At 43.2% G+C, this 23472-nt stretch overlaps 1 protein-coding gene across 7 annotated transcripts in view; it reads right to left on the bottom strand.

Moving 5' to 3' along the window:
* Window positions 1-704: 704 nt before the first annotated feature.
* LOC119979493 (gamma-adducin-like) overlaps window positions 705-23472 on the bottom strand; it is a 240799-nt gene continuing 218031 nt past the window's right edge. For 6 of the 7 annotated variants that reach the window (XM_038821788.1, XM_038821792.1, XM_038821789.1 and 3 more), the window contains 5 exons: window positions 22131-22250; window positions 21443-21532; window positions 18220-18343; window positions 6145-6228; window positions 705-3629 (listed from right to left, as the gene is read on the bottom strand). In XM_038821788.1, the coding sequence (XP_038677716.1) occupies window positions 3358-3629; window positions 6145-6228; window positions 18220-18343; window positions 21443-21532; window positions 22131-22250 (690 nt within the window). In that variant the 3' untranslated portion in view covers window positions 705-3357. The remainder of the gene's footprint in view (window positions 3630-6144; window positions 6229-18219; window positions 18344-21442; window positions 21533-22130; window positions 22251-23472) is intronic. The other variant, XM_038821794.1, reaches the window with a different exon arrangement.

Raw genomic sequence — 23472 nt, 5'->3', positions numbered from 1 at the left:
AAAGAACAAAAATTATTTTTCACCGAGGTGTAGGAACCGCCATGGGTCCACAATCCCCATCTGTTCCATGAATGCTCCCAATTCCCGAGCCATGCCCGTCTTTCTCCCCGTTCTAGGGTTTGATCGGTCCACCAATATGTCCGGTACACAGTTTAAGTCCCCCCCATAATCAGTCGGGGATTTCCGCCATGGTGTCTTTCTGAAGGGGGGGGGTTGTCTCTCTCTTTCCTCCCCCCCCCCCACATCCTGTGGGATCAGCCATACTTACCTGGTGGACGCACCCCTACACTCCGGGGTTTCCCATTGTTCCACAAATCTGACTTTTACTACTTGCTGTATGTAGAGTATACTGAATGGAGATAGATGACAGATTTAGGAAATTGCAAGAGTACACCAACTTAACATTAATATACTGATTGATGTCATGTGCTTTGTTTTTCAGATAGTACTAACAATTAACTTGCCAGAAACATGCAAGAACTGATAGCATCATAGCTATATATCCTGGCAACCTAAACAATCCATGGGGTTAAACAATTGTTGGGTTTACCAGTTAAGTTTCTTCTTGTATTGTGAACACATTTTATCTGCATTTTGAACAAACTTAAAATTTCATGCAAGGTAGAAAAGGCTTTCATTTTTATCTCATTGCTCAGAGACAAGGTTCAAAGTTATCTTTTCATACATAGGCAAAGATAAGACAGTTTTTGGTGTTTTTATATATGTAGGTATTTAATTTTTCATAGAGCAAGTAAGCTGCTATACAGAGTGCCATTTCTTTTACATTCTTCCATAAGCAGATTCCAGGTTTTGAAATGCTCCAAAGATTTAGATGCTTTACAGAATTTCAAAAATATAAGAAAGCAATGGAATTTGTCAGAATATAATTTAAAAAGGACATTATATCACATAATTAGGGCTTAAATTGGAGAGTAAGGTTATTGGAAAATTGTCCCATAAGATACAAATCATAAGATTTCTAAAATGGGATATTGTACTTCCACATCAAAAAATAGTTTATTTGTGGATTTTACAATGATTTGCAACACATTTAAAAGCAATTTTGTTAAGCATTTTCCACAGGACAATGGGTTGCTGCACATGTGCATGTATGTGTGTGTATAGTGCTAACAAGGTGCAACAGGGTCAATTAACTCATTTTAAAGCAACGCATAGCTGCTTAAATTATGCAGACAGGAGTTCGCCCCCTCCCACCAAAAAAAGTTACCAGAAGCACAAAGCTTGGAAAACTACTCCTTAAACAGGTAATACAAAAAGTTTATTTTTTTAAACTAAAGTTTAACTACTTGTTTAATCTTTCCAGTACATATTAGTGTTGATGTTGTGTTGTTCCCTTTCAGAGATGCATTGCTGTAGCCCAATCCTATATCCTCAAACCTTCCAACGACTCCAATTCCATTTATCAACATACAGTATTCAGAATCAAACTACCATTCACATTGCTATTTGGGATTCAGATCACGGACCCCAATGCTAGTGGTTTAATTTATCTATTTTTAATAACTCATGTAGTGGCTTTCTCAGGTCGAAGCTTCGCTCGTGAATTTAAACATTCCACAAAATTTACTTTTACAGGTCTTTTTCTGACACTTGCCATGAAAATATTAGTTGTAAAAATATTAGTAACAGAAGCTATTAATCAGGTAAACCTATCTCCTTCAGCAAACAGGTAGGGGTGTATATATGGAGAAACTATTTTGAGATTACAATATTTAAATCTTTTAAAAAGTTTTTATGCTTACAAAAATACCATCCTTCAGTCATTCCAAAACAAAAAATCAAATTTAAAAATACATTTTCCCCCTCTCAACATTATCGTTTTGTTCAGCAGAAGCACATGGGGTTCACACCACAGAAGTAGGAAATGGAGAATACACAGCAAATTTCTGATCACAACTTAAAGAAACTGTTCAAATGCACCCATAATTAATAATTTCTCCATCTTTCAACAAATTAAAAATCTTAACTGCACGTTTCACAGTACGAGAAACCACTTTGTATCAAATGGATTACAAGTAACAATAAAAGAACATCACAATATAAATGATATATTTTCAAAGAGGTTCCCTTGCTAATCAACATTTTGCTCCTGATTGATGTTTTGTAAAAAATGAGTTTGTTTGCCAAATATTGATTCAAGTATTAGTGTAGGAACTAACATATCTCAAGTAAACTTGCTGTAAATGGGACAAAAAAATGGCCATATTAGATACCAGTTTTAAATTGGGGATACTTAATGGAACAAAGTGTAAACCAGCTTAAATCAACAGATCAAACTCCATAAACTCATCAGTGGACAAGCCAAGTGAGCATATTCCATCTAGTAGCTTGCAAAATCAAATGCCACAAGATATGGCATGCCGACAATACAGAGGCTGTTTGTAAATCACCAGGTGTCTCTGGGGTTAAAGATAGAGGTGTAGAGGAGGAAAAATGGGTCAATCAAAATAGTTGGGTGACTCAGAAGATGTGGGCACTGGTTTTGGTATTGTGTTCTAGCTTAATTTTCTAGATCATGCATCTAAAATGTTATTTTCATGCCTTTTTTTCCTTTTAACAACTTTATGCAAGCTGTGACAGTTCCAAAAAAAAAATCAACTGCTGTAATACCACTTATTCGTTATAATCTCAATCCTTTCCCCAACACAATCTCATTGCACACCCTGCCTTTCCCTTTTTGGTAGCATTATTTCTCCTTCATTTGGTTGCCTCATGTAGTATTCATTTAGGATTAAATCACTAGTAAGTTTTGTATCACCAAAAAGTGCAGTATAGCTTTTTAAAAAAGAACAAAAACACTATCAACATGACTCCAGTTTTGTATAATTGAGTCCATTAATATTAGAACTATGACATGCCTGGTATAACTCAGGTATACTAGAGTCAGGAAGTCTTTATTCTGTCATTAGACTCATATATTGCATGCTAGTAACATCTTGTAGTATTAAAATTTTAAGATAGAAAGTTGTCATTAATGGATTAAATCATCTGTGTTTAATGTATAAAATTTCCACATTTCAGTGGATAGATGCAGTGAGATGAGTTTATTTTAAAAAGATTAAAATAAATTCCACAGTATAACCGTTCCAAGTCTAGGATTCACTAGAACGTGATTTAATTTTGGCAAAAGGTTAATTACTAAACAAACTTGCAATAAAATGTTTTGATGCCAGATTAATAACCCCTATATAGATTTGGCCTTTTCTTCTATTCTAGGTCAGTGCACAGTTAACTGACGTTTAGCACATTTAGCCGAGGAACATGTCAGTATCAAGCATTTAAAATTGACATATCTGACCAACGTTTGAGTTGTGCAACACTCCTGCAGACCCATCATTATGCTTCTACTTTTTCCTTCTTTTTGTTCTTTTTCAAGAATGATGGCGTGCGGAATTTCTTTTTCTTCTTTGAGGGGGATTTTGACGGAGACCCTTCAGGTGAAAGGGTATCACTGGCATTCAGATCAATCTTTTCTGTTGTCTTGATGGTTATTTCCACACTCTCCACAGTGCTGGTTGTTAACTGGCTGATTCGTTTTGTTACATCTTCTGCTAAAGCTTGTCCATCTTCCTTTCCTCCATTCACCACTACTGTTGGTATGGTGCTTTCTGAGGCAGAATGATTATGAATTTGAAAGTTAAAATATCAATAAAGAGTTTTTATTTTAAACATTATCCATTCAATCATAGATTCATAGAATTTACAGTGCAGGAGGCCATTCGGCCCATCGAGTCTGCACCAGCTCTTGGAAAGAGCACCCTTCCCAACCGCACACCTCCACCCTATCCCCATAACCCAGTAATCCCATCCAACACCAAGGGCAATTTTGGACACGAGGGGCAATTTAGCATGGCCAATCCACCTAACCTGCACATTTTTGAACTGTGGGAGGAAACCGGAGTACCCGGAGGAAACCCATGCACACACGGGGAGAACGTGCAGACTCCGCACAGACAGTGGCCCAAGCCGGGAATCGAACCTGGGACCCTGGAGCTGTGAAGCAATTGTGCTAATCACTATGCTACCGTGCTGCCCACAGTGAAATGTGAAATGAGTGGTTCTAGCAGAGCCAACATTTATTGCCCCTCTTTATGTAGCCTTTTTGGTAATCTCTAAATCTGTATCCTCTGATTCTCCACTATTCCATCAATGAGAATAGTTTCTCCCTTATGTACTCTGACCAGACCCTTTATGATTTTAAATATCTCCATGACATTTCATAACTGTCTCTGCCTCAAGAACATCCAACCTGCTTCAATATCTCCACATAACTGAAGTCCCTCAACCCTGAAACTATTCTTCTAAATATTTTCTGCAACCTCACTAAAACTTTCACACCCTAAAGTGCGATGCCCAGCCATGGACTCCAGTTAAAACCGAACCTTTAACTTCATTGCTTTTGTATTCTATGCCTCTGCTTATAACGTTCAGGATACCATAAACCTTTTGAACCTCCCTTACACCTTCAATGATTTGTGCACATATATCCCAAGGTTTCCTTGAACCTGCATTTTTTATATTGCCTCTCATTATTCCTATCAAAACTGTATCACTTTGCACTTCTCTGCGTTAAATTGTATCTGCCACCTGTCCATTCCACCAGCCGGTCTACGATTCACTCTGGGTCTGGAGTCACATATAGATGAGACCACATTCCTTTCCTAAGGTACATTATTGAATAAGATTTGCCTCCCAACAATCTGGAATGAACATGATTATTACTGATACTAGCCTTTTCTTCCCTTCCAGATTTATTTAACAAATTAACATCTGACCGCTGCCACTGTGAGGTTTGAATTCATGTCTACAGATTATTACTAGATATGAGATCACTAAACACATAACATAACCATTAGGCTACCTTTTACCTTTCATTCACTTTTATATATTTAAAGTGGTATTAGAATACTGTCCATGGTTTAACCAGAATGATCAAAATTGTGTGACTGCAAGAAGTGGAAATTATTTGGTATGTCGTTGGCATGAAGATTGTGCTAGAAGGCATACGAAAGAAAACAAAACAGAAATTCCAATTTATTTATCCAGGTTGTTTAGCCTTGAGTAAATTAGTTTAATTTCCCTATTGGAAATGGTCTAAATGATAAATTAAAGAGTACAAGGAAGACAATTTATTGATAAAATGGAAACAAAATAGCATGCCTGAACTATGAGTGTAGGGGAAGAGGAATGTGCTCTTTATTTATTTATTTATTTTTAATAAATTTAGAGTACCCAATTCATTTTTTCCAATTAAGGGGCAATTTGTGTTCAATCCACCTACTTTGCACATCTTTGGGTTGTGGGGGCGAAACCCACGCAAACACAGGGAGAAGGTGCAAACTCCACAAGGACAGTAACCCAGAGCCGGGATCGAACCTGGGACCTCAGCGCCGTGAGACTGCAGTGCTACCACTGTGCCACCGTGCTGCCTGAATTTACTCTTTATAATGAATAACTGAGTTCCATTCTCTCTGTAGCTTGTTTTGAATTTTCTCTACTGCAACACCAGTTATAAATGTTTGCCTCCTATTGCTTATTGAAGTCAATGCACTAATATATTGCACTGCACGGCGATATGGCACAGTACCAATGATGCCAGTGTTATATTCATATCAATTAAACTAATCTTCAATGTAGTACAGGAATAACTGGTCAGCATGGCGGCACAGTGGTTAGCACTGCTGCCTCAATGCCAGGGACCCCAGGTTCAATTCCAGCCTTGGGTCACTGCCTGTGCGGAGTTTGCAAGTTCTCCTCGTGTCTGTGTGGGGTTCCTCCGGGTGCTCCGGTTTCCTCCCACAGTCCAAAGATGTGCAAGTTAGGTGGATTGGCTATGCTAAATTGTCCCTTAATATTAAAAAAAAGTGTAGGTTAGGTTCGGGGGGTTGTTGGGATAGGGAGGGGAAGTGAGCTTGGATGGATTACTCTTTCAGACGGTCAGTCAGACTCGATAAGTCGAATGGCCTCCTTCTGCACTGTAGGGTTCTATGAACTGTACATATTATAGTCCAATAATTTGAGAAAGATGCAATAATAAGAGAAACACAAGGTTGTAAATGGTGAAGACACATGAATGCCAGCAGGAGTGCAAATGATTAATGAACTACACTTGAAGTGTCCCACCTTCTAATTTTGCTGGTATGGCTTGTGGGGATTGAGGTGGTGATAACGCAGAACCATCATCTGATGTTAGTTCTTGTTCAGTATCTGTAGGAAAAGAGTTAGTTTTTTTTGTTTTAATGGTGTTAAAATACTACATGCAATGCAAAGGATTCATGCTATTTTAGTACAAACTAAAATATACTTTGTTACAAAATAAATGTAAAATGTACAGCCAGCAACAGTCATTAAGTATGGCAACGTTAATTTTGCTTTTTTGTTTCATGGAATAGTAAATGTAGGGGGCAATGGGATAATGCAACTAAAAGCAGTATTAGTTTCATTTGAATAGGATAGCAAGTTAACCTAAAAGGAAGTGGGTTACATTTTCCGAAAAAACTATTTTTGAATAAACAACATCCTGTTTCTTCATTCATACATCTCACCCTAAATATTTAATACAAAATTAATTAAAATTTTCTTCAGCCTGATGATGGTGACTTATGCCAGACATGGTTCCAGAAAAGCTGACAGCCTTGTGTATCTATGCCCAAGCGTTCATTCTTCCATGTGTCAGCCTGAGCTGGGAGTGGAAACAGGTTTTGGACAATGATGCGGGGAATGTGAACAACAATCAAACTGTAATTTGTCCTCTCACAATCTCCAGATGCAGTGTCCAACAGAGATATGGACGGCAATTAAGCATACTTTAGTCTGGCTACTTTTTTCATTTCTCTGGCCGAGACAATTGGTGTATTTCTATTGCTGCTCCAGCTTAAAATAGGCAATTCAGTAAACATCAAGGATCTGTGCCATCAGGCAAAACCATTCATTTTTTGCATTGTTTTGATATATTTTTTTAAACTTAAGTATGGCAGTTACATTCATTAGGTCAGTTGGTATGCAACACTGCATTGAACAGAAGTTTTATGGCTAAGATGGAAGTTACAAAAAAATAACAGTTTAAGGAAAAACAAATATTCACAGTACTGGAATATCATGAGAACATAGACAGGGGAAAACATTGGTACAGACTGTATAGTTGATTGCTGGGAAGTATGTTTTCCAGAGTGTTTATGTGTTGTAATCTGTTTTAATACATGTTGGTAATAAAATATATTAAAAAGTCAAGCGAACATAGGCTCAGACTGCTTAGTGAGCGGATTTCTTGTATGAAACAAGCATCCATTTTATTTTTGCAATAATGAAAATTGCTGGAACTATTTACACCAATTCATATACCACACAATCATAATAGCCTCCAGGAATATTCTACCTAATAAAAGGTATTGCAGCCTTGGTTTTAGTTTCCTGTCAAACAACAGAGAAACCCCATGGAAAATTTTGAGCACAATAATGACAATTATAACAATATGGCTGCCAATGGTATAACAAATGGGAAAGTTTAATAACTTGATTGTTGGTGCTGGAGGATTGGTGGTGGTGAGTGGGGGAAGAATTTGCAACTATGACAATGGGCGTGAGTCAGTAGCCACGTTGCGCCTGGTGTGGATCCGGGCATGCCAGGTGACTAGCAGAAGGGCATAAATTGAGATTCATGCCATTTTGTGATTCCCCTGGCTCGCTCCCGATGGAGTGTTGTGGATTTTGCCCCAAAATGGCAGGAATATCATCAAGCCTAATTTGCATTCATTTCAATCTCATCAATTAGCTTGAAGTCAAATTCAGTGGTCTCCAGGGAGTTACCCGACTCCCCAGTGAGAAGACATGCATGGCGTCGTTTAGTACTCCTTTTCAAAAACAAAGCTGGCGCGATGGCTGCTGAGTGGAACTGAGGAGGCAAGTAGCCCTTTCCTTTTACCAGCATGCAGCTCAAGGGCACAGAGCTGCTGTCCCAGAGACCTGTAACGGAGGCAATCATAGCTGCAGCCTGTCCTACCAAACTCTCCCAAGACAGAAACTGCAGTATGGTTCTATCTTAAAATTCAACTTCACTCCCTTTGGCTGTGAGCAGCCTCTAGCTTCTCAGCTATCAGGCAAACCCATTAAGTTTTAAAATTGTTAAGTAACATTCATCTTTTAAAATAAATTTAGTGTACCCAATTCATGTTTTCCAATTAAGGGGCAATTTATCGAGGCCAATCCACCTTGCCTGCACATGGGGAGAATGTGCAAACTCCACACGGACAGTGACCCAGAGTTGGGATCGAACTTGGGACCTCGGCGCTGTGACAGTACAGGGCCACCGTGCTGCCCTTAAGTAACATTCATTAGGACAGCTGGGAAGCAACACTGCATTGAACAGAGGTTTTATGGCTGAAGGCTATATCAAATAACGGTTTAGCCTCGTTAGTTGCAAGAGCACTTCATGTTACTGAACTCAAAGGCACAGGTGCCATGTCTGAGAGGATGATTAGTGGACTATATGTTCAGCAACCTTTGCTGCCTGAACAATGCACCTGAACTATAGGAGAGTCAACATCATAGATGCAGCTCCAACAATCACTAAAGAGCAGGACTTCATTACTGAGGATCCTCTCGCGGCCAAAGGTTAAGTGTCTGGATGAGCACAGCGTCCCGAATGTGCCTGGCAGAGGTCTGGGATCTAGGGGCTCCTGATGTGGCCAGGGCTAAGTGTGCACAGCAAGGTTTGTCAGTACAACTGGCTTGCTGGATTTCACTCGTAAGGCAGGACAGTCATGGTAAGGGTGAGGGAGGCTTGATTTGATTTGAAGGTCCCGGGATGGAAGCCTGAACAGAAGATTGTCAGTTTCTCTCCTTCTCCAATTTCTTTGGGATAAAAAAATGTTTGCGGTTGTAGATCCACAGTGGCTGCTCTCGCTGTGCTTGTGGTAGCCAAGACAGGTAGGCGCTGAAAGTGGCAGCAACACCAAAGTAGGGTGGAGGTGGCACCACATGTGCAGGGGGCCATAGCACATCCTGAAGATCAGGCCACCCATCAATCCGAGGAGGGAGCCAAAAGGAAAAGATAGAGATGGCCCAAGGTGTCGTTTGTCCTTCCATGAACTGACGGACAGCATCTCAAGAGGGAGACAGTGTGGTATCTGTGCCAACATCCTTGTGGCATGACACCCCTTGGAGGAGGAGGACCCCTGTTCCCAGTGGCTGTGAAGGTCACTGAAGCCCTAAACTTCTATGCTACCGGGTCATTCCAGGGCTCGAGCAGGGACCTGTATGGCATATCGTAGTCATTATGACACAGGTGCATCTGGATGCCCAGGCATCAGACTATATTGCTTATCACTTTTGATCTGGATGCCCAAGATGCCGGGCTGCAGGATTTGCTGCCATCGGCGAGATGCCCCAGAGGGCCATCGATCGTACGCATGTCACCCTGGAAGCACCAGGACATCGAGGACTTCCCTTTATTGACAGGAAGGTGTTCCACAGCCTGAATGTTCAGATAGTGTGCGACCTTCCCCATTGAATGATGCATGTGTAAAACACTATCCTGGGAGCTTGGATGACACCTACATCCTGGGTGTCTTTGAGGATCACACCAGGATGACAGGTTGGTTTGTGGGGGACAAGGGATACCGGCTGGGGACATAGCTGACGACCCTGGTGCGGAGGCCTGAGGCTGAGGCAGAGACCTGATACAGTGAGGCCCAAGCTGCCACCAGTGCGGTCATTGAGCCGTGCATCCGGCTGCTCAAAATGCAGTTCCGATGCCTTGACTGCTGTGGTGGTGCTCTGCAGTACATCCTCCAGAGGGACCTCTGCTTTGTGGTGGTCTGCTGTGCCCTCCACAATCTGGCAGAGCAGTGCAGTGACATGCTGGAGGAGGAGAAGCTGGAGGCAGAGAGATATGCAGCCTCACCTGAGTGGAAGGCAGCGGACCAGGAGGGGCTGGAGGAAGACCTCGAGAAGGAACCGGATGGAGGACAGGCTGCAGCAAAGGTCTGACACTGACATGCCAGGAGGATCAAGGAAGCCCCTCATCGCCTCCAGATTTTCCTAGGATGAGGCTGTGTGTCAGCTCTACAACCTCACCCCCCCCTCTCTCTTTTCTCGCCTCCTTCACTCCCCCACCCCTTTCCTTTGGGCCAGCACGGTAGCACAATGGTTAACACAATTGCTTCACAGCTCCAGGGTCCCAGGTTCGATTCCCGGCTTGGGTCACTGTCTGTGCGGAGTCTGCACATTCTCCCCGTGTCTGCGTGGGTTTCCTCCCTCAGTCCAAAGATGTGCAGGTTCGGTGGATTGGCCACGCAAAATTGCCTTTAGTGCCCAGAAATATTAGGTGGGGTTACTGGATTATGGGAATAGGGTGAAAGCGGGGGGCTTAAGTGGGGTGGTCTTTTCAAGGGCCAGTACAGAGTCAATAGGCTGAATGGTCTCCTTCTGCACTGCAAATTCTATGATCACCAACCCATCCCTTCCCCCTGCTCCCCATCACACTGCCCCTCCCCGACCATCCTGTTTCAATCTCCAAGGATCTGTATAACATCAATCCAGGATGGTCACCGTCAGCGGGTCACTATACAGGAGAGTGATTATCCCTCCTTCTCAGAATCTGATAAAGTCTGGCTCCTGTCTTTCTGCTGACAGTGCACTCATACCCATCCTCTAAACGGAATCTGCATCAGGGGCTTTTGATCTTGGACAGCTGTGCCGGATTTTTTTGGGGGGGGGGGGGGGGGAATGGTGCGGGCAGGCCCACTGTGAAGATTGAAAAAAATATATAAATTTAGAGTATCCAATTCTTTCTTTTCCAATTAAGGGCAATTTAGCATGGCCAATCCACCTACCCTGCACATCTTTGGATTGTGGGGCAAAACCCACGCAAACACGGGGAGAATGTGCAAACTCCACACGGACAGTGGCATAGAGCCGGGATCAAACCTGGGACCTCGGCAGTGCTACCACTGCGCCACCATGCTGCCCTCGCCCACTGTGAAGATTAACGCGAGAGGCTTCATATGCATCAGGTGTGACATGTTTTAATAGTGAACATTTTAATGTGGCAGAATTCCATTCCCTCTAGCTGCAGAGAGTGACCTCACAAGTGTTCACTCGGTGCTCATTTTTACTAACTGGCCGACCTTTGCGACCCAAGCCGGCTGTGCTTCGCGACCCACGCCGGCCGACCTACACGGCCCAAGCCAGCTGACCTTCACAAACCAAGCCGGCCAATCTTCGCGACCCACGCTAGCCAACCTTCGCAACACACTATTTGTTCTCACCCTTAATGCAACAGGTGAGCTTGTTTGGTCCTCAGAATCTCACTTACTTTGTCATTCAATGTTACATTTGTGCTAAGGACTTCAGCTAATAATTTAAGTTCTCGCTGCATCCTTTGAAAAAAATCAAGAGGTTTGTTCTCAAACTTGCCATCCTTAGTCTTCAAATGCCTTTTACACTTTGATGGTTTTAAACTTTCAGTTGCCAGTACTTCCCTGCAAATAACACACACGAGCTTTTTGCACCCTGATTTGTATTGGCACAATTAATAAAGGCATATTTCAAGAAATCATCTTTATACTCCTTTGTTCTCGATTTCAGCTCCTTTAAAAAAAAAATTTTTAGAGTACCCAATTATTTTTTTCCAATTAAGGGGCAATTTAGCGTGGCCAATCCACCTAACCAGCACATCTTTGGGTTGTGGGGGTGAAACCCATGTAGACAAGGGGAGAATGTGCAAACTCCATACGGAAAGTGACCCAGGGCCGGGATTCGAACCCGGGTCCTCAGCGCCTTAGTCCCAGTGCTAACCACTGCGCCACTGTGCTGCCCTGATTTCAGCTTCTTAATGGGTTGCTCATCAGAGGCCCTGGAGCTCACACCAGCACTGCTTTGTCCTGCGTGGATTCTCCAGAGTTCTTTTCAACAGATTCAGTTACGAGATCCGGCCTGTTTATGTCTCTGGCCCTCTCTTCCTTATTCCAAAATGATCCATCTTCAGTTCTTCACACAGACCTGTTGCTTACTTGCTGGAGCTAAAAAATGGAGAATCTCTCCTCTATGATTTTGTGTCCAGAGAACGTGAAGACAACTGCTGTCTCTCTTGGATGTTCCTTCCTCCACCTTCTATGCATCAGCAGCCGTGCAGCGGTCACCAGATAGTTCCTCTGAAGTCTGTCCGCACTGGATGTGTGACCTGCTCTCTGCCGTTGCTTCTGGCTGGAAGGCACCATCGATTTAAAAATTAATCTGGTCCTGGGACAGCATGACGTCAGGAGGAGGCGGTCTGCCCCACTGGACTCCGGGCCTGCGCACTGCTAGATCCGGCTGAGGGGGCCAGGCACACATGTGCAGGGTCGGCATTCTTGAAAGCCTGTCAATACCGACATATTTAAAAGCCAGTCATGGCCATTGGTCATTTCCTCCCGCGCTCGGGGCAACCAATCGCTCCATGATCCTCCCGATACCCGCCGACCCACACACGGGGTGGTCTAGTGCTACATGTAGGTATGTCACCAGGATGCACATCAGGGGTGGAGGCAACCTGCTGTTTTCCACACCCTGTGGCATTTGATGCCTTTGGTGGCTGTCCTCTGCAGTGCCTGGACTGGAGGGCCCCAGCTGATTTACCAGTGTCACAGACTTCGCAGGACACCCAGTTCTGCCTCTGCCCTTGAGTTACGCCAGTGTCAGGAGGGGGAAGGAGGGAAGGCTGGAATTCAGAAGGACTGGAGACCGCCAAAATCTCCTTGGTGGCAGACCTCAGGTTGGCCTCCACCGCTTTCTCCTCCCTGAAAGTACCCGTAAGGACCTGGGTGACCTCTGAATGGCCCTTCAGATGATGATCCTGCAAGACAATGGACATGTGGTAAGTGAAAGGGAAAGGTTAATTTTGTGGGACATCAACAACTCACTTGAGACAGGTCATGTGGGTGAAGGGGCAGGTGATCTTCACCTCATTGGCACAGGCCAACCTGTCAGTCACAGCTCTCTCCTTGGGCAATCCCACTATCTCCAGGGCCCTTTCCTCATAGTGGGTGAGGACTCAGATCTCTGGGATTCCTCCCCCTACCGTTGCCCTTTTCCCTCTAGGCATGAAGGAGTTGTGCTGTTGGGTGCCAGGGGTTTCTGAGGAACAAGTTTGAAGATTGGCTATGGGGAGGTTCGAGGTGTCAGCCAGTCAACTCGGAGGGGGTTTGGAAATTTGAGGGGTGGCAAGTGGAACGGATGCCAGGAGAGAGGTGGTAACTTACCCTTGCAGCTCGTTGGATGCAGTTTGTCTTCTTCCGACATTAGACGGCGGTCCTCCTGGTCATGCTGCCTGCACTCACTGCAGCTGCCACTGCTTCCCTGGTGGCATTGCTAACTCTGTTGCTGGTTCTCCAACCAACTCGGGGAAACAGGGTGACCACCACCCCTCATCCACGACGCTAAGAAGCCTGGTCAGGTCGGCATCACTAAAGGGAGGAGCAGGTCTGCACGCAGCCATGCTCATGTTTTGACTGGGTGTGAATAGTGAGGGAGCGCTTAAAAGTAGCTCCCCTCCTTTTAGCGGCAAGAAGCTGAGGTGCGAGGCGAATTAGATGGCGGAGGTGCTAGGAATGGCAAGTTTGACATGGGGGCTCATTTTTGGCACTATGTGCCATTAAATACAGGCCATGATCTCACCAACACGGCTGCCGAGAAACCCCCCAACAAATGTGGGGAAAGCAGACCTAAACTTTTTTCCGCTGAATCACAAGTAGAGGTAACTGGACATACAATCATACATTTCAGACTGTACAAGGTTTTGAACGGAATTCATGCTTTTCTCTTGGATTGGGACATCAGTCATAAATCTGAGGCCTACTAATCTATGACTGCCAATGTCATCCATTACTAACGCTTGCAAAAAATATAAATAAATTTCCTCCCAAATGTAATGAAAGTTAGTTAGATAAATAAAATTTACAAGGCTCATTAAACTATTTTTCCCACATAATGATCTTGTAAAGATATGGACAACTTTGAATAGCTTTTTGTCATCAAGATCACCTTTTGGTTCAAAAGTAACTATACTTGCAGCAATCTTCAAATGTAACCATTAAAATTAGTTAACGCTAATTAAATTAGCGACCGTCTTCAACTGGCTCAGGGAGTTCCCATTCAATTTTACCAGCCACCATTTAAGTCACTGCTGCCAATTATCCTGATTTTTAATTAAAAAAAAAAATGTTACAGGACTCTTGCCAGTTGATTGCTAGTTAACACTGGTTGTGCATACTGCTGGGGAGTGTGTGTGTATGCTGCTGGGGAGTGTGTGCGCTGCTGGGAGTGTGCGCGCTGCTGGGAGTGTGCGCGCTGCTGGGAGTGTGCGCGCTGCTGGGAGTGTGCGCGCTGCTGGGAGTGTGCGCGCTGCTGGGAGTGTGCGCGCTGCTGGGAGTGTGCGCGCTGCTGGGAGTGTGCGCGCTGCTGGGAGTGTGTGCGCTGCTGGGAGTGTGTGCGCTGCTGGGGAGTGTGTGTGTATACTGCTGGGAGTGTGTGCGCTGCTGGGAGTGTGCGCGCTGCTGGGAGTGTGCGTGCTGCTGGGAGTGTGCGCGCTGCTGGGAGTGTGTGCGCTGCTGGGAGTGTGTGCGCTGCTGGGAGTGTGTGCGCTGCTGGGAGTGTGCGCGCTGCTGGGAGTGTGTGCGCTGCTGGGAGTGTGTGCGCTGCTGGGAGTGTGTGCGCTGCTGGTAGTGTGTGCGCTGCTGGTAGTGTGTGTGCTGCTGGTAGTGTGTGCGCTGCTGGGAGTGTGTGTGCTGCTGAGAGTGTAATGTGGGATGATAATAATACTCATCTTTATTGTCACAAGTAGGCTTACATTAACACTGCAATGAAGTTACTGTGAAAAGCCCCCAAAATATGGTAAACAACTAAACTAAAGATTTGACCTATCAAATGAGGGGCAAACAACTGGTGTGCATTGGCACAATTAAAGAATAGCTCAACATTCTGCGTTTAGAAGTTTAGTATTAAGCACTTGGGTTATATTATGAGACTGTCATAAAAATGATCTTCCAGGACTTTAACTCTAACTTCTTTCTATCTAAACAATTTCATCCATAATGTTAAAGCTTTGATGCAACATTGTTTAAAATTATGGGCAGTTGAGGAGAAGGAGATAAAGATTAGGGGAATCTTTATTTTAAAAAAAATAACACGGAGTTACTACTCTTGGCGGCTCACTCGCCTTTGGTATAGGCCTCCACGACCGATGTGCCTGATCCAGTTCATATCGGGAAGGATCGTCCCCCTCCCCCAATAGCTTCGCTAACATCGTGGCAAAATACTCCGTCGGCCTCGGGCCTTCCACCCCTTCGGGCAGACCCACAATCCTCAGATTCTGTAGCCTGGATCTGTTTTCCAGGTCTTCCATTTTGGCTCGCAGACCCTTGTTGGTCTCTATCACCCCCCGCACCTCCTTCCCCATCGAGGGCAGTTGATCACCATGCTGCGATAATGCCGCTTCCACTTCCTTCAGTGTCTCACCTTGCTCCCGCACCTCCGGCGCTGCGCTTGATACCGCCGCCCTCGCCGGGGCAATCGCCTCTTCCACCAGCACTTTCAATACCGCCCCCACCTCCTTCTTCATCGCTTCCATGTGCTTTGTGAACTGTTTTTCAAGTTCCACAGCCATCACCTTGGTCATTTCTTCTGCTGTGAGTGATGCGGCCTCCCCTGGTGCTCCAGCCTCCGCTTTCCGTACAGTTCCTGCGCTGACTTTTTCACTCCCCGGCGGACTTCCGTTAACCTCCCTTTTCACGGCCTTTTTTCTCCCAAGCTTGGACATTTTTCCTCCCTGTGCCTTCTTACAGCCTTTTCAGCCTCCATTGCCCCCGGGAGCGGGCGTTAAAACTCCAAAATTCCTATTCCCGAGCGTGAGCCCTCCAGTATTCGGCTGCCTCCCGCTCGCCGTCACCGGAAGTCAAGGGGGGGAAACTCTTTATTATAGTGCCTTACACACACTCGGAAAGGTGATCAATTAATTACTTATAGTCAGGCAAGTATGTCAGGAACCAATACAACCAAATTGTACACAGAATGTTCCTACAAATTTTAAAAATGCTAATCTATTTTTGTGATATTGATTTGGAGACAAATAATGGCCAGAAGATAACAGAAAACCTCCATTCTTGTTCAATATTGCCATGGGATGATTTAAGTCTATTCTTAATGCACGAATACATGGAGTCAAATACAAGAAGTTTCCACTTCCCAAAAATATTTTACTGCCAGGCGGGTAATGTCAGTCATTCCTTTCATAAGAGAAAGGAAGGGAAGAAGGTTACTCTATGTCACCGTACTCTCCACTTTTCAGTTCTAGAACAAGCCTCTGGGAGCTTAGATCTCAACTCCGATGAAGGTATACCTGAAAATTAAGGAAATACTGCACAATCTTCCAATCATAGCTCTTTAATTCAGAACCCGATTTTATACAAGGGGACTGCTATTCAAGCCAATGACACCACATGTAACTTCCAATGTCCACCATCGCCCGTCATCTTCCCAAACATCTGCAATAGATATTTAGTGGGATTCGACCCCTTTACCCCTCTGGCAACCCCACGATTCTGAGGTACTGCCTTCTTCGCTGATTTTTGAGATCATCGACCTTAGCCTTCACTCTTATTCTCATTGGCCACCACCACCATCTGGGCCTCTAACGCCACAAGCTGCTCACTGTGCTTCGTCAGCGCCTTCTCCACACCCTCCAGCACCTCGCTATTCTTCGTTACTGCCTCGGTGGTCCTATCAAGTTTCACTGTGACAGTGCCCAGTGCTTCCTTAATTGATTTACGCAGACTCTTCGTCACCAACTTCCACTTCTTGTCAAAATGTTTTACAAACTACTTTGCGAGCACATATTAGAGCATGTCCGCTGTTATCGGGGCGGCTTTTGCTTGCAGTGCAGCTGTTGCCATTTTGTCCGCTGAGGAACTGTGCAAAGCCTCCGAGTCCGCCAAAGAATTGTCCACTGGTTGCTTTTTGCTACCTTTCCCTTTTCTTTTTGGCATGTATTTGGTGTGGGAACCCTGCAGTACCGATTCAGAATGCTTTCCTACAAAAAATCTCCCAAAGAATCTGGCAAAAAGGCCTAAAACATGTGGATCCTGGTTGGAGCTACCTATTGAGCGACCTCTCTTTCACATTCCGCCACCGGAAGTCCCAAGGAAAGCACAGTTTATTGCTCATTCTCATCCACAGCTCAAAAGTTAAGTGAAAAGAGTATCATGCTATGGAAGATATTAAAGGTCATGTTTGCTCCAAGTTGGGATAAGTGGCAAGTCGAGCATCATTCTGTTCATGACTATTCAATGTGAGAGGGGCATAGGGATGAGCTCTGCCTTGAGATCAAATGCTCCTGACAAGAATGGAAGTTCATTGCTGTGAGAAATTGGGCAGAGATGAAGTGGTCCCCCATTTAACAGGAACCTGGAGGGATTCTAGTAGCACATGTTGCGAATTGATTTGAGAGCGCGTGTGTGTGTTGGGTGGGGGTTCTCCAGAAAAATAGTCATTTCAACCATGTGTTCAGATTTTCTTACCCAACTAAGCTTCTCCACTTGCTTCTCAAAGTTAACTTGCCAGACTGCAGGTCAATCGATAACCGGGCAGATACAGACTACTGTTGAATATGGATCCGGATCTCCTCCCCGAACTAGGCAAGCCTCTCTCTTATTGTACACTCACTTTCTTGCCCTCTCTCATCCCCTCTCCTTTCCTTCATGCACATGCTGCCTTTGCGTATTTCACCACCGTTCCTTCCCCCTCTTCCCACCACAACTATCCTCCCCAGTACTCTACACGGCACCTTCCAATATCATTAGGTGGACAGAGGGGCAGTGATCTCAAACACAATCTTAATTGAAGCTGGAATACAAGTGAGGGGACACATTGTGAGCAATAGAACTCAGGATGGAGGGAGCGAAGGCTGCCATTGTGGACATAAATATCCTTTCGTACATCTGGAGTTTCAATACTCCAGAATTGCGTAGGTTAGGATCCAATCGACGTCCTAAATAAACCAGGAAAACAAATATTAACACGAGTCTACATGGGACATTTAGATTTGTTAACCACAAGAGGTCACTGTTTCCAAGTTATCCAAAGGCAACAACTTTGTTCTTTTCCCATACTGAACACAGAAATTCTGCATGTAATCAAGGCCTTCATTATCAAAAAAAAAGATTTTACCGTCCAATCCTTGTTGCTTCCGTTCAATTATTTTTTTGTATTCCTCCAATTCGCACTCATTTAAGTAACTGAATGGGTTAGGTGGACCTGGTGGCAACTGGTCTTCGATTTCCAACTGCACGTGCTGAGAAGTAAATTTACTTAATTAATTTTAGGTTTTGGTAGTGGTGGAGGATTTTAACTATCACACAATTCTCAGAAAATTCAGACCATCATCTTACAGTTTGATGCAAGCTTTCTAATATATAACCAATGATTGTATCTTTGTGCAGGAGATGATTTACTATCACTTCCTTTCTCAGTCAATAAAACATAGAAGTACGACTTTAACTAAGCTAACTATTACCACTCAAAATAACCTAGGGGCATCCTAATAGCAATAACACTGAAGTGCGAAACCAAGTTCAAATTCCAGTGCTCAAATCATACATATGGTATTCTGGCTTCCTCGGCTAGGTTCTAGGACAAACCCTTCCCCTATCACACAAGTATAGGTCACTTGATTGACAAATAAACATTTTTTATAGTTTCTGTGGAAATGTCTGGCAATTAGACAGTATCACCAGTATGCATGCAGGGGGCTAACGCAAGTATGGGAAGATCAAAGAATTAAATTTAGGGATTAAAATGTTTTTTATTTGAGCTGTAAACCATCCTAACAGCATGCTAATTAAATCCTTTTCTGTTAGCATTCATTCTGCTTTTGGTTCAGTGCTTCATTAGAAATTCACAGAACCATAGATGTTAAAGCACAGGAGTCTATTTGGCACAGGGGCTATGCCATCCATTGGCATAATGGAATTGAACAATTCAAAACAAATCCTACTGTTGTTCCTCGGGCATCACCAACCATCTCCCATACAATATCTTGTTCTGCTTCAAAGATTGATATGTTGATATAATTTTCCTTAATAATGCAATGACTACTGCCTCAATTTCTTTCTATTTTAATAGCTTTGTACGTAGAGAATTTTCTCAACCTCATTCCTCACTGAATTTTAACTTGAAGAGGTGTCACGACTCTCCATAAGAAATTGTCTTTTATTAGTCACCATCAAAACCCTTCATAATTCCATAATCATTCATTAAATATTCTCTTCACTTTCTCGGTTCCCATGGAAATAGTCCTTGGCACAATTCTCTTGATCAGCAACTAAGTGCTCCCCTGCCAGTGGGAAAACCAGAGTGATGAGTGATTCCTTTAAAAAAAATAAATTTAGAGTACTCAATTCATTTTTTCCAATTAAGGGGCAATTTAGCGTGGCCAATCCACCGACCCTGCACATCATTGGGTTGTGGGGACAAAACACACACAAACACGGGGAGAATGTGCAAACTCCACATGGACAGTGACCCAGAGCCGGGATCGAACCTGGGACCTCGGCGCTGTGAGGCAGCAGTGCTAACCACTGCGCCATCATGCTGCCCTAACCAGAGTGATTCCTGCTGGCTCTAAGAGCGACACCAACATGCCATTCTATGGCATTTAGGAAATGATTGATCCTCAATCAGCTTTTCAGTGCCACTCCAAGGTTCTTGCTGGAACTGAGGGGGTGGGACCTAATTTCGCCAACAGGTCCTCAGAGAACAGGGCTAGGCCATGCTAAATTGCCCCTCAATTGAAAAAAATATATTTTAAAAAAATGGCGCCCTTATCAGCACAAAGAAAACCTCTCAGGTTACCCTCCCATGAACATGGGGCTTCTCTCCCCCCCCCCCCCATCCCCACAAACATTGGAGCTCTCATCACCATTCTCCCCTCCCCCCCAAACATCGGAGGCTCTCATCACCATTCTCTACAACGCCTCCCCCCCCCCCCCCCCCAAATCACCATTAGCACTGGTGTTTCCTCTTTTCTCCCCCAGCCACCAACCTGACAGTGCCGTGGCCCTTCATTTGTGCCCTGTGGGGATCCCCTCGACAGATTCATATTTTTCAGAATCTGTTGTAAACATCGGCGCGGTATGAATATTCACTGAGGGGGGACTATGTGGCAGGGTGGGGCTTCATAAATTTACTATTACAGTCTCCACGACGTACAACGGTTGCATTCTTGTGAATGTGTTTTGCTGCAACACATGGCTGGGAAGGAGGAGTAGTGTTGAAAGATTAAAATTAATTTCATTTACAGATTGCAGAAAGGACCAATTAACATTCATGCTGTGCATGTAATAAAGGTAGCTGAAATAATAAAAATGCTGAAAACACACAGGAGGTACCTGAATGAAAACAATTGGTCTTAGGTTTCAGACGACTATGCATTTGGCATCACTAACACTGTTACCAAAATTGATTGGTTCATATAAATTGTAGGTACAATTCACTGCTAATTCACTCTTTAATCACTTGGTAGTACAGAGCTGCTGAAAAATAAGACATGCTGTTGAAACTGTTCATCTTGCGCCCATCAGGACAGAGGCAAGAATGCCAAATTTCAAAGAGAACAATTTATACTGCATGAGAAAAGGAAGCGTGATTGGTTAAGGTGTTGCTGTGGAAATGGGAGCCATTATTGCCCCACTCGCATTAGGAGTATTTATCATACTCAATGAACCTGTGCTTGCAAAATGCAGAACATACATCAAATGTTAGACATGATTCTGTGATTTGGCAGCATTTGCTGAACAATCTAGAGTATGTCACACTAACAACCAATTTAAGATAATCAGTCATGCTCGCATATATGCTTGCTAGTTATTAGCTACATATACTCATATGCATGGACCTGTCCTCTGCAGGCAAAAGGAATATGTCCAGACATTTCACCTCTTTTGAATGAGCAAAAACACGGAAGGACAATAGCTCCCTGATGCATATGCCATGGCAACAAATCCATCAGACGACTTGCCAACCAATCATCACACGTTTCCTTATGCCGTATAAATTGTTGTACCCTTTGATATTTGGCATTTTGATATCAGCCCTGATGAGTCCAAGATGAAACGCTTTGACAGCAAGTCTCATTTTCCAACACTACTCAAGTTCTCTCTTTGCTTTAGTCAGTCTGCATAAAATAAAATGGAGCATTTAAGATGCCAAAACTAGCAATTTTGACATTGGCTTTAATGCAAATAGATAATAGTTACCACTGTGTAGCAGGTACAAGCAGCTGTCCATTTTAAATGTGGACATTTTAATGGTGAGAACTATAACTATCTGTACTAACAGAAACACCACAAATTGAAGGAAAAATTCCAAATTGAGATATATGATACAACTATACCGGAGTGCTTTTCTTCTCTATAACAATACCAGCCAGCAATTGTGACTGTGGCCCCGCAGTCTTCATATCATATCGATTCTGCTCACGAATCTGGAACAAAAACAATTAGTCAGTCCTTGGTTCAGCCATGCTGTATATGTCAGGAAACATGACACTGTAAATATTAAACATCTTTGACCTCATCAAAGTGTTTCATGTGATTATTTTACCTTCAATTAAAACCATCTGGCCTTGAGCAGATTGGTGAAAAGATGTTATTCTGAAAAGTTCAAAGGGTTTGGAAGAACTTTTCATCACAAATACATAAAGCTGCACAAACAGCGCACATTAATTGTACAATTATGACCCAATTCTAAATTCTACACAAATGGAATCCATAAAAACAATAACTATCACTTAATAAAATCACAAAATGAACACTTTTAATATATTCCCTATCCTCAGACTGTGCCTTGCATGTAACTAAGTCACTGAAGTTAAAAGTTTATAGGCAATTTGGCTTTCTGTTGTCCTACTAGCCAGATGCACGTGACACAATCCAAAAACTTGGTTTCTGTACCCGGTAACTTTGGAAGCAGTAGGACTACTTTAACTAGAAGTATCTTCCCTTAAATGATATTGTGGTTATATTTACGAAAATATTCTGATGTGGAACCAAATGCAACAATTAAATAGCCACAAGGTTTACCTTGTTTCTCCTATCATGGACTTCACGTGGATCTGTGTTTAATGGAACAAACTGATTAGGATCTTCGATCTTGATTGGTGTTCCACTACTGTTTTTTGAAGTGCTGTCTGCCTTTTTCCACTGATAAAAGACAAAAATCTCTACATAATTTTTGGAGAAATAATGACAAGGCTAACATTGGTAGAAATAATGACAAGGTTAACAGCGGTCGCTGACATGTAAATATGATAACTTCTAATGACCGCAATTGAATGCCGAAATCAGAACGTTGCTATCCAACATGCTCTGCTCTTCCAAAATCTGCATGATTAAAATTTTTCACCAAAAAACTCACCATTCAAGTATGTTGAAAAAGGGTCATCTGGACTCTAAACGTTAGCTCTTTTCTCCCTACAGATGCTGCCAGACCTGCTGAGATTTTCCAGCATTTTCTTTTTGGTTTCAGATTCCAGCATCCGCAGTAATTTGCTTTTATTCAAATATATTGAATGGCCTGAACATACTACACCTACCATATATATGTATACATATATGCACACAAACTAAATTAACAAGAAAAATGACTTGTCCATTTTTGTTCAAGTGTCCTTTTAATGGTGTGGCAAACCTTGATTACTACAACACAAACTGAGTGGCACTTTTATAAGTGCCGAGTCTCATTATTTCAGCTGTAATTATTGGTGCGGTTTTAAAAAAGTAAACAAAATCTTAACTCTCTCCGAATTTAATCCCCCATTCTTTCTTTATTCCTCTTTCAGTATCTGATTTGACATCAAATTCAAAATTGTGGTACTTCCTTGTTCAGACTCTGCAAAATACTTAGATGCTTGCCTTACTAACACAAGTCTACATTTTCTGGTTCCTAATTTACAGTACGTTCCAGTACAAAACCCCAAATAGTCAGTGGGCAATTGCAACAAACAAAAATCTAACCCAATGTATGAGTCAGTGGACAACTTACCCTGGTGCACCCAAATGATCTTCATGTGTATGTGGAAGCCTTGATGATTAAAAAAACTATTTTTGGCCATTGATTTTTGAGTAATAAGGCAGGGTCCCTGTGTTGCTGTCAATCCTACATGTTATAATGCACTATCCCATCCACCACAGTATCAGTAATAGGGTGCTTAACATTAATTATTCCTTGCAATAACATTCAGCAAAGTTTGGGGGTGGGAGGGTGGTGATGGGGTAGTTAATGGAGATAATCGGAGGTACACTGATGAGACAGGATGGCATTAGGAGGTTGCTGGACACCTAGGAGAGCAAGAGGCCAGTGCCACAGGACGATATTTTGATGGGGGTGGGGAACATAGGAACACAGAATTTGAAGCAAGTTCAG

The sequence above is a fragment of the Scyliorhinus canicula genome, chromosome 16 (genome assembly GCF_902713615.1).
Source record: "Scyliorhinus canicula chromosome 16, sScyCan1.1, whole genome shotgun sequence".
NCBI lineage: Eukaryota > Metazoa > Chordata > Chondrichthyes > Carcharhiniformes > Scyliorhinidae > Scyliorhinus > Scyliorhinus canicula.
The sequence above is the reverse complement of the archived record's forward strand: the minus strand, read 5'-3'. Positions and strand labels throughout refer to the sequence as shown.